The 19458-nt window shown below is 38.3% G+C and overlaps 1 protein-coding gene across 2 annotated transcripts in view; it reads right to left on the bottom strand.

The window, feature by feature from the left end:
• Window positions 1-19458, bottom strand: part of ctnnal1 (catenin (cadherin-associated protein), alpha-like 1) — a 67415-nt gene that overhangs the window by 21584 nt on the left and 26373 nt on the right. For both annotated transcript variants that reach the window (XM_056257642.1, XM_056257643.1), the window contains exons 2-3: window positions 7487-7676; window positions 1603-1790 (exon numbers count right to left, since the gene is read on the bottom strand). In XM_056257642.1, the coding sequence (XP_056113617.1) occupies window positions 1603-1790; window positions 7487-7676 (378 nt within the window). The remainder of the gene's footprint in view (window positions 1-1602; window positions 1791-7486; window positions 7677-19458) is intronic.

The following is a 19458-nucleotide window of genomic DNA, read 5'->3' as shown; positions in this document are numbered from 1 at the left end:
AATGGTGTGGGGGATGTTTTCCTGGCACACTTTAGGCCCCTTAGTGCCAATTGGGCATCGTTTAAATGCCACGGCCTACCTGAGCATTGTTTCTGACCATGTCCATCCCTTTATGGCCACCATGTACCCATCCTCTGATGGCTACTTCCACCATGTCACAAAGCTCTAATCATTTCAAATTGGTTTCTTGAACATGACAATGAGTTCACTGTACTAAAATGGCCTCCACAGTCACCAGATCTCAACCCAATAGAGCATCTTTGGGATGTGGTGGAACGGGAGATTCGCATCATGGATGTGCAGCCGACAAATCTGCGGCAACTGTGTGATGCCATCATGTCAATATGGACCAAACTCCCTGAGGAATGCTTCCAGCACCTTGTTGAATCTATGCCACGAAGAATTGAGGCAGTTCTGAAGGCAAAAGGGGGTCCAACCCGTTACTAGCATGGGGTACCTAATAAAGTGGCCGGTGAGTGTATAGTATATATATATATATATATATATATATATATATATATATATATATATATATATATATATATATGCAAATAATGTTCATATCATGTGGTTAGTTTTGAAAATCAAACATGGAGATGAAAGAACAAGGATTGTAGCCCCTTATATTGTTAAATGCTAAACAATCTTCTGTGCTAATTGCTAATTTTGTTTGCTAATGCTAAACAAAGTCCAAAAGACTACCCGTCACTCATTATAGGAACAAAAGTATTTGAACAAAAGTTGACTTTAATTGGAGCGAATTCATTGAATTGCCTTAACAAGCTGAATGTAATAGGTTGCCTTATTGTTTTAAGTTAGATTATTTTTTTACAGTTTAGTACGTACTATACAGTACGTGATTTCGGACACAGCATCAGACATATTTTTAAGTGTCTCAATAGTTAAAATAGAGTTACAATAGTTCTGTACAATAGTTGGTTTTACTCTGAAACGAGATTACGTTTCTTAAACAAGAAAAAGAGTCTTAGACTCTTAAAATCTCATTCCATGTTTAAATTGCTTATTAATAGTGGTCATACAAGAGTCACACAAGAAGAAACTGTCCTTAACGAGCAAAGTGTCAGTAAGTGTGGGGGAAAAAAAACTCTTATTTGTACCGAGAAGCTCAGCGGAAGCAGTCCGAGACGCTCACATTGGAGAAAATTGATAAGAGAAGCCTCAATTTGAGGTTAGCTAGCTAGGAGTGGGCGTTATCAAGCATGGTCAGGGACAAATTCAATTGTGTTTCTCTGTAATGGAGAGCTGTTCTGCTGCCTGGCTGTCCAAACATCACTAACTGGACATGATTAGCTCCAGATCTGAGAGCACAAACAGACACACACACACATAAACACTGCCCACTTCCTCATCTCACCGACATGGATGTTTAGACAGGCCTCCTAATTTATCCTCTGCCGTGTCTCTTCAATTATCTCCAAAGCAGCAGGACTTTAAGTATTCCTCTGTGGCCATGCGGCGATAGCATCAGAGAGCAAAGGCTAGCCTGTGTGCACATGTGTACTCGTGTACTTGACAGGAAAATAAGAGTGCTTGTAAAGGCCAGTGCACAAGTACATGGACACAGCAGACAATAATACGTACTTTGTTGCGAGAGCTTATGATCTGTTTGATAACGATGCAGTCTGCAAGCACCAGGACTTTGGTAACGGAGGAGAGCAGCATGCGAGCAGCTTTCACCATGCCAGTCCTGTCACTAAACACCGTGCTGCGCCCGTCACCCTCACACTGCTCCAGACCAGACACATCTGTCAGTTGAGCTATTGCAGTGCCTGCAAAAGACAAATACAGCAGAATGTAAAAGATGTGCGCACAAGAGTTTAGCAACGTGCACAGGTGTCTATTGTTTCAAACTCCTATTCCTATCCTACGTATTAAACTTCAGCATGGAACTCATCCATTATGGACTGAATGATGCCTCAAAAATCATGTAGATTGCTGAGGAGAGGTGTGCTGTTACTTCAGATTTATGATTTCTGCCTTGAGGATGATGAAATGGATGACAAAATCTTTAACTGAACCATATCTAGAAAATATAATATATTCTCTATTATAATATATAGACTTGTGGGTGGGTTCTACTGACTTGAGCTAGTAGTAACTACAAGAGCAACAGGCAAAGCTTAATTTTCAGCCATTACTCCAGTCTTCAGTGTCACATGATCTTTAGAAATCATTCTAATATGCTGCTTTGGCGCTCAGGAAGCATTTCTTATCAATGTTATTAGAAACCATGAAACATTTTTTCAGGATTATTTGATGAACAGAAAGTTCAAAGTTAAAATTACTAAAGCCAAACCAAAGCAACAGAAACCTATTCAAGCAGTTTTACCAACAAAAACAACAACAAAAAAAGAACAATTTTCCTTTAGAAGACACCCAGAAAAGGAGATTCAGGCACCTTTTTTACAAATTTGTCCCCAAAATAAAGCTGGAAAAGGCCACAAAAAGTATTTGGACACTTTTGGGACACTTTAAAATTTATGAAAGCCATTGAGGCCACTTAGGCCGTGAGGCAGAGTACCATTTTGGTACCATTTTGAGGGATTAAACCGCATGGTGATTTTTGTGTAGGTATATGACCCTGTATTTGAAAATTGTGTGATAGCATTAGATTCAAGGTAGTTTTTGGTTACGGAGGACGATTTTCAAACATATGTCAAGAAAAAGGATAAATGAATTTATCTTTAAATAAATTTTAAATTTTATTTTAAAAAAATATATAAAATTTTATAAATTTTTATAATAAAAAAATTTTAAATTATAAAAGGATACATTTTTCTCTCTTGTAGTCACTGAACACCTTACCTTAAGGTAGGATGATATAAGTGTTGATTTCTAATGAAAGCTACCATGGATCGGATGCTATCACACATTTTCCAACACTAGAGATGTGTACCTTCATGAAAATCAAAAAGAAATTTAATCCCTCAAAATGGTACCGGTAGCCCAAATTTGGGGTCCCGTCTCATGGCCTAACTGTACATAAATCCTCACCAGCAGTGAAATTGCAAACTGACCTGTGGGAAACACTTAAGTTCATGTAAAACAAATACATAAATACTGTATGACATGTCTTCTCATCCCTTATAGATAAACAAACAACCATTCATAAAACTGTCACTGCTCTGGAAAAAAATGCAATTTCAATAAGCACATTAAGACATCAAGTCACAGACCATTTCATTATTTACAAAGCAATCCATCACACTGGGTGGTCACTTTTTTTTTTTAAAGCATCAATAAACATCTCCCTTTCCTCAGTGAGCGTTCAGCTCACAGACCTGTCCAGACACAAATGCTATACTGGCTTATTTTGGGACAGGGTGGCAGGGACGGGATGTTATGTCCCAGTTGGAACGTGCTGAAAGGACGCCTGATGAGGGCAGTTCCCTGCCTCGTGCCTCAATAAAGAAATGTTATTCAGAGAGACGGAAAGACTGGCTCTTTGAAAAGTTAAGAAGAGAGAGGGTGAGAAATACAGAGTAAGGTTTTAGGCATTGAATGGGAGTAATTTCTGAAGGAAAACAGCTCTGTTAGATGTTCAACGGTACATTTGTCCATCTGAAGACACCGTCCTGATTGCATTTAACAGCTTTTCTTTTGTTAAATCTCACAGTGGTTTTAACAATCAAGGTGCCTTGTGCAGAACGCTGTATTGTTGGGCAAATTACTTTGCCAGTTTGTGCACACCTATCCATATTCATCTGAATGGGCACAATGCAGACATTTCCTGCTTTGTTGGTTTTAGTCTCTTGCTTAGTAGCGGCCAAACTGAAACATTCTTGTTGTTTCTGGAGGGGATTGTTCACTAACTCTGTGTCTTTCCTGAGCTTTGAAGCAGAGTCTTTGTGGAAGCTTATAGTTGAATCCCTTGAGCGGCACCAGAGACGTGGCGCTGTCCTGAGCGGCTGGCATTTTCAGCCAGCTCCTTTCAGAAAGCTTCCTGCTTTAAAGAGACCATGGCCCCAGGCGTTTGGCTTGTTTAGAGGGTGAGACACGGAGATCTCTGCACCGATGCATATAGTCTTCCGCATGCATCTGCTTCTTCTGAATGCACTTCACTTCATTATTTCAAAGTACTATAGTATCGAATCGTTTAGCTCAAAAGCAGCTGTCTATCTGCATAAGGCCGAGAGGTCCCTGAGCAGCAAGATAAACAGAAAATAATGCATTCTCAGCTAAACTTTATCTAGAGTTTACAACCTCTACATCAGCTTCGGGTTAAGGAAACTTTCAGAAGAAAAAATGACTGGAATCTCTGTGTTTAAAGGGACAGTTCACCCCAAAAATTAAAATTCTGATTAATTACTCACCCTCATGTCGTTCCAAAGACATTCGTTCATCTTCAGAACACAAATGGAGATCTTTTTAATAAAATCGAAGAGCTTTCTTTCCCCTTCATTAAAAGCCAACACAACTGCCACTTTCAAAGCCCAGAAAGGTAGTAAAGACATCATTAAAGCAATCCTTAAAGGGATAGTTCACCCCAAAATTAAAATTGTGTTATCATTTACTCACCCTTGTGTCGTTCCAAACCCGTAAGACTTTCATTCATCTTCGGAACACAAATGAAGATCTTTTTGATGTCTCTCCATTGACAGCTATGCAACTACCACTTTGATGCTTCAAAAAGTTCATAAAGAGATCGTAAAACTAATCCATATGAATTGAGCAGTTTAGTCAAAAAAGAAACACGGTCGCTTTATATGATGAACAGATTGAATTTAGGCTTTTATTCACGTATAAACATTGATCAGCAAACATAAACAGAATCTCAACCGAACCTGCTTGGCACGCGAGAACAAACCTCTTGGAGAATCTCAAACGTGCTGCGTAACACACAAGAATGAACCTCAGTGGTTCTCACGTCAAGGGAATATCCTTCAGCTTCCTGTTACCACAACTGATGTGTAAGTTGATAAATGTTAATATAAAAGCCTAAATTCAATTGGTTCATCATATAAAGCGATTGAGTCTCTTCAGAAAATTTGGGCTAAACCGCTCAATTCATATGGAATAGTTTTACGATTTACTTTTTGAAGCCCCAAAGTGGTAGTTGAGTAGTTGTCAATGGACGGACAGAAATCTATTAGATTTCAACAAAAAGATCTTCATTTGTGTTCCGAAGATGAACGAAAGTCTTACGGGTTTAGAACGGCACGAGGGTGAGTAATTAATGACAGAATTTTTATTTTTGGGTGAACTATGTGAAAAAGTGCTTTGTTTGCGAAAAAAACAAAACATAATTTACCCCTTTATTTCCAAAATATAAATCTCAAACACGCGTTCAACGTCTGCTCTTGCATCTACCCAACACGCATGTGCCACGGTGCTCTTGTGAACGCACTACTGGATATTCTTAGTAAGCAAACAAGTTTTTTTTATTTTTCAAAAAGTACACAGAGCCAAAAGTGTCCATAGTTGAAGAAACAGCCACACTGGAACAAATGCAGTGCACTTTTAAGACCACACACAGACGGTGAAAGCAAATCACAGCAATGTAATCTATACATCATTAAAAAAAAAAACTGGATTTAAAGAGGTGCAGGCCACTGTGTCACATCTGTGGTTAAACACAAAGTCACAGGTCACTTCTCAAATCAGGGCTTTCCCTTTTTAACGAAACCTCTCTTTCATCTCCTTTAGATGATGTGCTCTCACACCTCAGCTGAACTACTTATGTTCAAATCCAAAAGAAAAATGTCACCAGTTTTAACATCTGATTAATTAAATTCAGATGAAGAGACAAGTCTACGTAACTTTTTTCTCCACCTGCCTCGATGTGTTTTGGGCTAAACTTTTGCCCGTCACACATGGGCGGCCCGTGTAATAATCAGGAGGATTAAATGCGTGGGTGAGCGTTCAAACACTGTGGGGAGTCTGATAACTAACTTGAAGCCAATCTAATTCCAGTGTTTTTGCAAGTCTTTTGCCCAGGGAGGTATGGGAAGGGAGGCGGGAGAGACCACCAACTATCAGTATTTATAGATACAGAACAGAGCTCCTATTATTTCAGACCGGAGGGACAAATGTAAACCACAACACACTTTGAGTCTTTGAGATACATGGATTTGATTGACACAGCACTTGTTTAGCTACTAAATATACAGTCTTCCAAAAATTACTTGGACTTGCAAAATATCAGACCAAGTGGAATTTATTTCAATGAAATGTAGCACAAAAACCTGAAAAGATCAAATCTTTATGTGCTCATGTTGGTTATTCTAAGAGCAAGCACAGCAACACTTCACCATGAACGAGAGATATGGAAACGCACATTTGTGGGGTATTTTTAGCCAAACTCTTCAGAGACAGATGGGACATGGAGAGTTTAATAGAAGAGAAACTGCAGCACTCTCCCTTTTACATACACGAACAGATTAAGGAATCGCACAAAGAAACAAGGCCTAGGAAATGCTGCATTTGGTTCTTATGCATCTCAAAACAGCTGCATTCATAAGGATGTGAAAGCCCCATTTTAATAAAAATTATAGGCTCTAAATATATTACAAAGTGCAAATCCATATTAATTTCAGCTCATAATAAAACTTGAAAGGTTAACTTTTCGATTCAATTGGATTTCAATTGCCTACATCCTCCAGAATTGTTGAAATGAAATTTGAATTGGATAGACTGTAATTTAATTAGTCCAACACAGTTTTTATATGAAACATACTAAAAGTTTCAGGTCAGTATGTTAAAAGTTCATTAAAATAAAGATAAATGTTATGACTTCCATTCAATTATAGTAGAATCCTGGGGGGAAAAATGATCACGGTTTACATATAAATATTAAACAGCAACCGTTTTTAACATTAATTATAATAAGAAATGCTTCGAGGACCAATTCAGCATATTAGAATGATTTCTGAAGGATCATGTGGCACTAAAGACTGGTGTAATGAGCAGTCAAATTCAGCTGTCAGGAATAAATGACATTTTAAAATTGAAAACAATTATTTTTAAACTATAATATTATTTCACAATATTACTGCATTTTTGATCAAATAAATGTAGCCTTGGTGAGCGTAAGAGACTTCTTTCAACAACAACAAAAAATTCTTACCAACCTCAAACTCGTCTAGTGTATACAACACATTGATTTAGGAGTTATTCAAAGGCTGATTATTAATATGATCTAATGTATCTTGAAGTACCTCGTATGCGTGTGGTAACATGTTTACTAGAAAAGCTGTTATGGATGTCTCTGAATGTTATTCCATTTTAATTATAATTCCTCAAATTCAAATTGGAAATGCAATTCTGCATCCTGGTGCTACACCAATTAAATTTTTTAAATCAATTCTGCATGGTCCACAACCCTGACAGGCTGTCTAGAGCTTGTTGACAAGTTACACTATGTTTAACCTAGCTGTCCATTTCCTGTTCCTCGTTGCCTGGTAACTCTACCTTGGAAAGCTGCTTATGTGTCATTGCTCTTCCAGTTGAGTAGTGTCAAACTGACCTGCTCTCCGAGCGTCAAAGCAAGCCAGTCCCATCTCGTCCTTCAGGTCTTCATTCTCCACTGCAATGGCTTCACCCACCGCCACAAAGCGGCCAACTGCAACACTCACCGCCTGCCCCACTCTCTGGATGGCCCGTAAAGTCTTCTCCGTCTTCTTGAGCTTGTCTTTGTGATTGATCAGTGTGGTAATCTGGAATGAGACAAAAAAAAAAGTCAGCGTTAAGCATAATAACATTATAATATGCTTTAACATAAAATACTAAACGCACTTAAGGTACACTTCACATTAAAGGCCCTTGCACACTGAGTCCGAAATTTTCGTATGCGTTTTTTTCGTATTTGTGATTCTGTGGTTCTGAATTGTCAAAACACCATCAAACCCCATTCAAACTGCTTGCTACGGATGCGAAAAACGCAGAAAATCTAACCCGATCCGTTGTTTTTTTATGACGGACGAAAGTTTCGGAGGCAGTGTGCAAGGCGTGATTGACATAACGCATTTAATTTTTAACGTGCAAAAATTTCGGCCGCGAAATTCGGACTCAGTGTGCAAGGGCCTTAACCCCAGAGTTTGGGGTCTGTAGGATTTATTGAGTATTTGATCACAAATACAGTAAAAACATTCAAATTGTTTCATATTATTACAACTGGTTTCTATTTGAATATATTGGAAAATATAATTTATTCCTGTGATGACAAAGCTGAATTTTCATCATCATTACTCCAGGCTTCAGTGTTACATGATCCTTCAGAAATCATTATAATTTGCTGATTTGGTGCTCAAGAAACATTTCTTATTATTGTGAAAAAAGTTGTGCTGCTTTATATTTTTCCAGAAAACTTGATACATTTTGATACATCAGGATTCTTCGACGAATATAAAGTTACAGCATAAAATACAGAATAAAAAGAACACCATTTATTTGAAACGTCTATATATATATATATATATATATATATAGACGTTTCAAATAAATGGTGTTCTTTTATCTTTTATATATATATATATATATATATATACACACTCACCGGCCACTTTATTAGGTACCCCATGCTAGTAACGGGTTGGACCCCCTTTTGCCTTCAGAACTGCCTCAATTCTTCGTGGCATAGATTCAACAAGGTGCTGGAAGCATTCCTCAGGGAGTTTGGTCCATATTGACATGATGGCATCACACAGTTGCCGCAGATTTGTCGGCTGCACATCCATGATGCGAATCTCCCGTTCCACCACATCCCAAAGATGCTCTATTGGGTTGAGATCTGGTGACTGTGGAGGCCATTTTAGTACAGTGAACTCATTGTCATGTTCAAGAAACCAATTTGAAATGATTAGAGCTTTGTGACATGGTGGAAGTAGCCATCAGAGGATGGGTAAATGGTGGCCATAAAGGGATGGACATGGTCAGAAACAATGCTCAGGTAGGCCGTGGCATTTAAACGATGCCCAATTGGCACTAAGGGGCCTAAAGTGTGCCAGGAAAACATCCCCCACACCATTACACCACCACCACCAGCCTGCACAGTGGTAACAAGGCATGATGGTTCCATGTTCTCATTCTGTTTACGCCAAATTCTGACTCTAACATCTGAATGTCTCAACAGAAATCGAGACTCATCAGACCAGGCAACATTTTTCCAGTCTTCAACTGTTCAATTTTGGTGAGCTCTTGCAAATTGTAGCCTCTTTTTCCTATTTGTAGTGGAGATGAGTGGTACCCGGTGGAGTCTTCTGCTGTTGTAGCCCATCCGCCTCAAGGTTGTGCGTGTTGTGGCTTCACAAATGCTTTGCTGCATACCTCGGTTGTAACGAGTGGTTATTTCAGTCACTGTTGCCCTTCTATCAGCTCGAACCAGTCTGGCCATTCTCCTCTGACCTCTGGCATCAACAAGGCATTTCCGCCCACAGAACTGCCGCTCACTGGATGTTTTTTCTTTTTCGGACCATTCTCTGTAAACCCTAGAGATGGTTGTGCGTGAAAATCCCAGTAGATTAGCAGTTTCTGAAATACTCAGACCAGCCCTTCTGGCACCAACAATCATGCCACGTTTAAAGTCACTCAAATCACCTTTCTTCCCCATACTGATGCTCGGTTTGAACTGCAGGAGATTGTCTTGACCATGTCTGCATGCCTAAATGCACTGAGTTGCCGCCATGTGATTGGCTGCTTAGAAATTAAGTGTTAACGAGCAGTTGGACAGGTGTACCTAATAAAGTGGCCGGTGAGTGTATATATATACACTACCGTTCAAAAGTTTGGTGTCGGTACGATTTTAAATACTTTTAAAAGAATTCTCTTCTGCTAACCATGGCTGCGCTTATTTGATTAAAAATACAACAAAAATCAGTTATAGTATTAAATATTATTCCAGTGTAAATCAGCTGTTTTCTGTGTGAATATATAGTAAAGTGTAATTTATTCCTGTGATCAAAGCTGAATTTTCAGCATCACCAGTGTCAGTGTCTTCAGTGTCAAATGATCCTTCACAAATCAGTATAATATGAGGATTTGATGCTCAAGAAACATTTATTATTATTAATGTTGAAACAGTTGTTGGTCTGTCAGTTGTACAGTTTTTTTTTGTTTTTTTTAGGATTCTTTGATGAATAGGAAGTTCAAAAGAACAGCATTTGTTTGAAATAGAATCTTTTGTAACATTATAAATGTCTTTACTGTCCTTGATAAATAAAAGTATTGATTTCTTTCCTCCAAAAAATAAAAATAAAATTCTCACTGACCCCAAACTTTTGAACGGTAGTGTATATATATATATATATATACAGTGCCCTCCACAATTATTGGCACCCGTTTAAGATGTGGTCGAAGACTTCTAAAAATTCTTCTTTTTTTTAAACAACATAGAACCCAAATGCAGAAAAAGAGAAAAAATCCAACCTTTTATTTAAGTACATTACTTTGGTGGTAAAAAAATAAATAAATCACATGTAATAAAAAAAAAAAACCTTGAAATCATGTGTCCCACAATTATTGGCACCACTAACAATTCCGCTGAAATTTTTTTTTTAAATATATTTTTCTGTAGTTGCTAAAGTTGGTCAGGGTATCTAAGAACTTTTAATTAGTAATTCGTGACTTCCTGTTTCCTGTTTCATGTAGCAAAATCTACACAAAAATGGTTCAGCAGTCACAAACTCAAGGTCCTCCCATGGCCATCTCAGTCCCCAGACCTCAACCCAATCGAAAACCTGTGGGGCGAGCTAAAGAGGAGAGTGCATAAGAGAGGACCCAGGACACTGGATGATCTAGAAAGATTGTGCAAAGAAGAATGGTCAAAGATCCCTCTCTCTCTGTGTTCTCCAATCTTGTGAAATGTTATAGGAGGAGATTAAGTGCTGTCTTGTTGGCAAAAGGGAGTTGTACAAAGTATTAACATCAGGGGTGCCAATAATTGTGGGACACATGATTTCAAGGTTTTATTTTTTCTAAATGTGTGATTTTTTTTTTACCACCAAAGTAATGTACTGAAATAAAAGGTTGGATTTTTCTCTTTTTTTGCATTTTGGTTCTATGTTGTTTAAAAAAAAGGAGAATTTTTAGAAGTCCTCGACCACATCTTAAACAGGGGTGCCAATAATTGTGGAGGGCACTGTATATATATATATATATTAGTGCTGGGCAACGATTAAAAAATTTAAATCGCGATTAATCGCATGATTTTCTTGCGATTAATCGCATTGTTACGCGCAAAATTGAATAATGAATTCTAGTAGTGTATTGCGCACTTTTGATTTAAATGTACTGCTACAAAAGTGCAATAACATGTGGTTTGCAAAAACTTTAAACAAATAAGGTGCTTTTATACCAGCAGTATTCCCTTTACACAGTATCAATAAAATATTTCTTGTAAATCTCAACTTAAACATTAATGTAATCAAATCAAATATTTAAACAAAGCTATTTGCCACTGCCAGGGCATTACCTTTTATCTAGCTTGTTAAAACGAGTCCAGTTTTCTTGTTGTTGTTTTTCTGAACAGGTATCTTGTATCAGGGAGCAGCAGAAACAGTCTATGTAGTCAAAGGGTCATGATCACTACTACAGATATAAGTCGACCAACGTTACTTCTCTGATAGCAGCTTAGGTTTGGTCATGGCATGCCATGGTTTCCCACGTAAGATTACATTAAACAGAGGTAAAGCCCAATTTATACTTCTGCGTCGAACTCACGCCGTAGCTGTGTAGCGCGCGTACCCTGACGTGCATCTCTCTAAAAATGTAACGTCAATTCTACGCGTACCGCAAGCGCTGTGATTGCTAGAACCGCTCCCCGGGTTTCACACTCTCCCTCAGGTGTAATTGCGCGTCAACGCGGACAACGACGCAGATATATAAATGAAAACCAACGCGTTGTCTATAGCGTAGAGGCTCCGGCGTAAGTCCGACGCAGAAGTATAAATCAGCCTAGAGTGAGGTGAAGTGGTCGAGCACAGGTGCAGCGACAAGCGGGTGCGTTCCTGTGAAACTGTTGCGGTCATGCTCGCCTCACGCACGCGCCCGCGCGTTGCCGAAGTTGAATTGTCTAACTTTTTTGTACACGACGCGCAGCACAAATCATTGGAAGAGAGACTGATCCTCGGCTCGCTGTTTGTGAGTTTCCAGAATCTAAATAGTTATCACGACATCAACAGGAGGGAATTCACATGGCAGAGCATCCCGCTAAACTAAACGCAGGCCTATCAGGTAAAGTTATGTATAATTTTAATTTAAGTTAAAAAGGCTACAGCTGCGTAGCGCACAGAAGCCGTTGCCATGGTTACTATCCATAGAGCGCCTGTCATTCATTCGCGGAGCGCTGTCTCCCTTTCTGTTCACCTGAGAGAACCTGCCAAAGCCCCTCCACTGCTTGTTTGGGTGGGTTATTTGCTGGCTGACCAACATCCCACCCCTCCTGTGATCATGGTTTGACTGTAGGGCTATGTGTATTCAGAGGCAGTGAGCAACGGACTTTCAAAATAATAATAAAAAAACCTCTGCGTTAACGCGCGATAAAAAAATTGTCGGCATTAATTAATAAATGCGTTAACGCGATAATAACGCGTTAACTTGCCCAGCACTAATATATATATATATATATATATATATAACAAATTATTAATGTCTCTTTTGATCAATTTAATGTATCCTGAATAAAAGTATTAATTTCTACAAAAATCTTACTGATCCCAAACTGTTGAACAGTAGTACAATACATGCACAATGGAGAGAAAATAGAATAACAAAAAGTAAAAGAACGAAAGTGAACGGCAGTGAAAGAGAGGTAATGACGACTCCCTCCTTATCCTCTTCATCAACCTACGTTTAACGTTACTTGCTCTCATACTTTAAGATACAATCAAAGCTATGGTCTTCTGTCTGCATCAGGATTGACTTCATCAATCATTTACTCAGAGCCCTTTACAATTTCCGCTCTCAAGAGCTGAAATCCCTCACCTCCTGCTGATGGGTAATGGCAGGTGGCCTGCTAAAGGAAACGTTTAATTGGAGTACAACAGCAGGGAGCATAGACAACACAAGAGCCTGAGAATAATACTCTACAACAGACCGCATGGAGCAAACATGTGCTACTGTCTTGCCAACCAGTCAACAGTAATATGACAAGTTAAAAAGGAAGCAAATACTAAAATATTCCTCTGTATTTTGCATGTCCTTTGCAATATTTCGTATTTTAGCTTAGAACTCTAATCAGTGACAGATTTCTCCTCCTCAGCAGTGTGTATTTGAGCATGCATAGTGAATGATGAATGAATCTCGAACACTTCATATTTACATTCCTCACGAGTGAGTCATCTGGGGTTTGACGTTTGGCATTATCCATCTATCTTTTCCGAATTCACGTATCATAGAAAACAGGATCTGTCTTGCAGTTTCGCAGTAAAAGAGGTGGTGAAATGTACTATGTAGAGTCTAGACCCTACCCAGCCCACCCAGACAATTTACTGAAACTAAGTAGCAAAAAGGGGTCATTCAGAAATCAACACAAGGAATGATCACCCAAGTTTACACATGCCATCATCTTAACCTCAAGAATTCCCACATTAAGAAGTTAAAAACCTCTAATTATGCATACTCGTTTTACATACAAAGACGTTAGCCAGTCATAATAGAAGTCATTTGCATACTGAAGTCTTAAAGGTACAGCAGCAAAAACAGCCAGTTGGTCAGGGAGATGGAGGAAAAATAACAAAAAACCTGATAACAACAACAATAAACATCCAATTTCATCACATATGGACTTGAGGGAAAGTAATAAATGGTGCAAAAGTGTAAAACGTGGCCCTTTTAAACTATGGATACTTCACACTCTGTTAATTTTGCTTTATGCGGTCATAATTTGTCATTCTAAGGGAGTTAGTTCTTTTGAATCATTCCCATGCAGTCGAACGTCGACACCCACCGACAGAAGGGGAGAGTGATTAATCGAGTGGGAGGTGTTTCTACGTCATCCTGTGGTCCAGTGCTTGGTCTGTCTCTGACACATCTCCCTGAAGATGGCTTTGGTGACTGAGAGATAAAGGGCCCTGTCCCTGCCTCACTGCTCTTACGCTGATATTAGACGGCTACGAGCCGTCCTGGTCCTGCCAACAAATTGAGGGCCATTCATGAGTCATAGGAGAAGAAAAATGAAACATTCCCTGAGGAAGGGGAAAAATCCAGTTGGAGGATAAGGGTGTGAGGGGGCTGTGAACAATGGAGGGTTGAATGGTTTAACGTTGACATTACGTCAACAGTTCTGGAAAAGCACAACGAATAATGTTTATTCTGAGTTCAAAATCTTTGGCTTAGGCAGTATGATGGTATGTGTCGTGCAATGAAAAAAAGTATCAATTGGTAATGATTCTGCTATACTGATAATATAACGGTAGATCCGTTGTGTGATTAAAAAATATATATACCACGCAGAAACCTAACTTTGGCTTGCGCAAAAATTAAACAAAACAAAAAGCAAATAAATATGTGTGTGTTAAAAGTGTAGGGTCTGGAAGATCTCATGTTTTTGAAAGAAATCTCTTATGTTCACCAAGGCTGCATCTATTTGATCAAAAAGGGGAAAAAAATACAATTTAAAATAAGTTTTTTCTATATATTTTTAAAAAAAAATGTAATTTATCTGTGATGGCAAAGCTGACTCTTCAGCACTCATTACTTCAGTGTCACATGATCATTCAAAAATCATAGATAATAATCAGTATATTTAGAATGTTGAAAACATTCTTTTTTCAGGATTCTTTGATAAATAGTATATTCAAAAGAACAGCGCTTATTTGAAATAGAAATCTTTTGTAGCAGTTTGTGCTAAAGTAGACTTTACAGAGTGCTTAATACTGTATTGAGTGCATTGTTAATACAAGATCTTGACCAAAAATGTATGCACCTCTTGGTGGAAATAAATGTTGTAATGTTATTTCCATCAATTTTTGGTCAAGATCTTGTATTGACAATGCAAGAGTCAAGCACTCTGTAAAGTCTCCTCCAGCACATCCCAAAGACTTTCCATGAATTTAAGGTCTGGACTCAGAGGTGCCGATTCATGTGTGAAGATTCTCGTAACCCTCCTAACCATTCTTTCACTATTTGAGCCTGATGAATCTTGACATTGTCATCCTGGAATATGACCATGATGTGTCTTCCTATATGGTTGTTTAAGAAAGGAAAAGCTACAGACTCCATTAATTAAGGAAGAACTGTTGTCAAACATAACATCCTACACTGTAAAAAATGATCGTGATGCTACAGTGAAAAACTGTTAATTGGTTAACAGAAAGTTTCCTTACTATATACGGTAAATAACTGTGATAGATCTAACGGTACATTTAATGTAATTTTACTGCAAAATACCGTTAAATTTACAGTTTTTGAAAGTGAAAAAGGACAACTCATTGTATAATTTACAGTGAAAAAACGTAAATTGACATTCCCACAATTCACTGCGTGACACTTCACATTTGATGTATTTCTGTTGAAATAACTGTTTCTTCTTAGTTTTCTTAGTTCTTTTCTTATCAGTTAGTACATTAGAGTTTTATGTTACATTTAATGTTTGTTAAAATAATGTTTATTGCATTTTTAGAATTTCATGTGTTACCATGATGCTGTTTAGTGTTTGTGCGAATGACACTGTGCAGCTTCTTTATTTCAGTATTAACTTTCTTGTGGAAGAGCTGCTTGTGATGAGCTTTGATTTATCATGTGACTTTCATCACTGCTGTGATGATTGATGTTTGTCAGTGTATTACAATGGTACAATATAGATATTAATACATAAATGGTAAATTAACATTATGTCAGATAATGAAATACGGTTTATTACTGTAAATTTTAAGTTAAGTCTGTAAAACCAATAACATCTGTACCATATTTTTGACGGTAAAGTTCTGGCAACCACAGCTGCTGGTATTTTACCGTAAAAATGGCATTTTATTTTTTACAGTGTAGAAACATAATAATCACAATAATGATCCAATCATAGACTCTTAAGCATTTGCCTATTTAAATCTAAATAGGCTGGGCAGTGTATTCACAGTTTTGATCAATTGCATCCTTGCTGAATAAATGTAGGCTATTCATTTAAAAACCAATCTTACTGACCCCAAACTTGTGAACAGTGGTGTATATATATCACAATATAAAATGACCCATACCGCCTACAGATTTGGTCATACTGTCCACCCTTAATTTTGCTGATGGAAATGTTGGCAGGCCAGTGTAATGTGAGTAAATGAGTGAGGGAGTGTGTGAAAGTGTGTGTGAATCCACCATGGCCTCAGTAAAGGTAATGTTGTGGTGACACTTACATGTCCTTCAGCAGTGGCAGTGCTCCAGAGTGAGACACTGACCCGAGACCGGCTCTAGTCTTACTCACTGAGGTCAGACCATAGAAACATGAGAAAGGTCTAAGCACACAAACTGTTCAAGGCATTGGCATACGTGTCTCTGAGTGAGAAGCACAGGCTGGGTGAAAGTGAGAGAGAGTTAGAGACCAACAGCATGTGTATTTTTATGTGTCAGAGGGAGAGGGTGGTGGCACTCATAACTTCCTGTTGCTGGATTAGCACATGGCCCACTCAGGCTATGTCAACAGAAAAGAGACTGCATAACAAAAACACACTGATTCAACACTGGGACACAGCACAGCAATCGCTTCTGTCTAAACGCCACTGGCAGTGTTGAATGAGCCAGAGACCAGAAGGCTATTTTTATCTTGTGGAAAGATAAAGCTCAAAACTGACTCGTTTAAATTATTTTTTTTAAACTTTACTGAACAAACACAGTATGGAGCTTTAGATTTGTTCAACTAAAGAGAAGTCACTCCTGTGAACTGCATTTCAAAAGACATTATACAATGTGTGCTTATAAAATGACACAATGTGCTACACAAACCTAAAACAGAAAGCTGTAAATTAATTCAGCGTGATTTTTTTAAGCTGACGACAATGTCAAACCAGCTAAAATGATGCTAGAAAACTGATACTTTTAATCATTACGTGCACAGAGTGGTCTGTTTGAGCACTAAATGCGTCTTCAGTGGACCGGCTCTCGATTGCTCCAACAAAAAAATATATTTCTCTAAGGGCCAGTATTTCAGTACAGGATCAAGCTATTGGACAAAAGCTGGAAATGCCTGCACAAACCCCCCATGGTTCCTGTTAGATTGGGTTTATAAAGAAAACGAAAAAGTAAGGAGATGTCTTAAATTAGGCTCTATATCGATTTGTACGAGTGAGTGCTCACAAAAAAAATGGCAACGTGTCTGTGCCTTTTCTGTATCTGGGCTTTAGTAAAAGAACAATATATTTGGCCAGGCTAACTAAAACAGTAGATATTTGACCAAACTGAGATTATCGACATTGGCCAATAATCATTCCTGTATAGTCAATACGGAAACAACAGTCTTGAGCATGTATGTAAAAATTGTATAAATGTCCAGTAAATTGATATATTCTAAATAAGGGTGTATTCACACCAGGAAAGTCCGATAGTTCACTTGCTTTGGTCCGGACCAAATAAATTGTTTTTTTTTTTTTGGTACGGTTCGCTTTCACACTGCTCTTTTTTGCAAGTGAACCGAAATTTGTAAACAAAACCACACGTGTGCTAAGGTTAGGGTGACCAGACGTCCCGTTTTTCCCGGGACAGTCCCGTATTTCAACTCTAATTTTAGTGTCCCGACTTATTATGAAAAAATCATGTTTTGTCCCGTATTTCATTGTTAATATATATTTTGATATATTATAGGTTTCGTTTTCGAAAGGCTACGTGAATATGTATGTTATGTTATGTTCAAAACCGTGTAGCGCGCGCATGACAGAGAGGGAGAGAGCGAGAGACCTTGCGTGTGTGTGCCCGTGTAGCGCGCGAACGATAGAGAGGGAGAGAGCGAGAGACCTTGCGTGTGTGTGCTATAGTACGCATTAATACGCATGCGTCTTGGACATCCGTGGGCCACCAAACAGCTCCAACCCGCCGAGGCATGGACTCTACAAGAGCCCTGAAGGTGTCCTGTGGTATCTGACACGAAGACATTACCATCAGATCCTACAAGTCCTGTAAGTTGCAAGATGGAGCAGTGGTCCATCTTGTTGGTCCAGCACATCCCACAGACGCAGTATACCTGGTTTACAACAACGTTTAGGTAGGTGGCACATAGCAAATTTACGTCCACGTGAATGGCAGGACCAGGGTTCCCCAGCAGAATATTGATTTTTCACTAATCATTTTATCTACTCAGAACTTGACATGTGACCTTGTTAGGAAATGATCAACATTTTTCGCTTCCCCTTAGAGTGGTCATAATGTTTTGTCTCAGTGTATTCACACAATCTATGTATGGGGCCTAAAAGATTAATTTTTATAATTTATTACCATTTTTTCTTTCTTTTTTTTTTTTACAAATGATATTATCAGCTTAACTGATTAGTAAAAAAAATACATAGACTTAACATTGGTGTTCTCATGCAAAAATGCGCTTGTTAGATTAGTGACCTCGAAACCCCTCTTTAAAAAAAAAAAGTTATGGTGTTTTTGCCATTATTGAGATAGGAAAGTACAGAGAAATATCAGGAAGAGAAGATGAAGAGAGTGGGACGGAATCAGGAAGGGTCCACGAGCCGGGACTCAAACTCAGGTTGCCCATGGCTATCGGCTCTGGCAATCTTAAATATTTCTTATTTCATTTAAACCTAAAATGTAGTTTATCTCAGAACCTTAGCCTTGTGGGTAGTGTTCTGACATATCACACAGCAGTGTTAAATCCATGGCTTGAGGTGCTTTCCTGATCCTGTTCCCCCTCCTGTCTCTACTCAACTAAAATGCCCCAAAATGTTCAGGTAATTTTCAGGTTTCAGAAATTCTGTATCTCATTTTTGGACTCATTATGAGACTTTGAGCCCCATTATATCAGTCATCAGCAATGCCACTTTCTAGATATTGGCATTACAAAGCCCGTTTTCATAAAATATTACTGGGGAGTCAAAAAAGCTGCACCATTATAAAAGGAGACGTGAACGACAATCAGATTGTATGTATGTTGACATCAGGTGCATATAACAGCTGTTCTCAAGCACCCTATACATCTATCACATTTCATTTCTTTACAGAAACAATTCCATTCTCTGTTGGATGGTTTCTAATATTTCATATGCATCGTATCACCCTCATAAAACAAATCACTCTGGAAAGACATCTCCAGCAAAACAAGATTTAGTTACTATGAAAAGCCTAAGCCTTGATGAGTGCAGCGAGATGACTAAACCCTGAATGAAAAACAGCCTTGATAATTCACTGCACAACATCATTTGTAGGTATATGCCAAACAATGGCAGATGGATCGTGGGTTCAACAAGCTTTATATTAAATTACTTTTTGAAATAAACAACGAAACAAATACATTTGACTTAGTCCATTTAAAGTTCAATAACAGTGTTGTTTTTTTGTTTTTGTTTTAAATGAACT

This window comes from Rhinichthys klamathensis, unplaced genomic scaffold, assembly GCF_029890125.1.
Source record: "Rhinichthys klamathensis goyatoka isolate OS25496 unplaced genomic scaffold, OSU_Roscu_1.1 h1tg000140l_1, whole genome shotgun sequence".
Taxonomy (NCBI): domain Eukaryota; kingdom Metazoa; phylum Chordata; class Actinopteri; order Cypriniformes; family Leuciscidae; genus Rhinichthys; species Rhinichthys klamathensis.
Note: the sequence above shows the minus strand (reverse complement) of the source record. Positions and strands in the feature narration are given on the sequence as shown.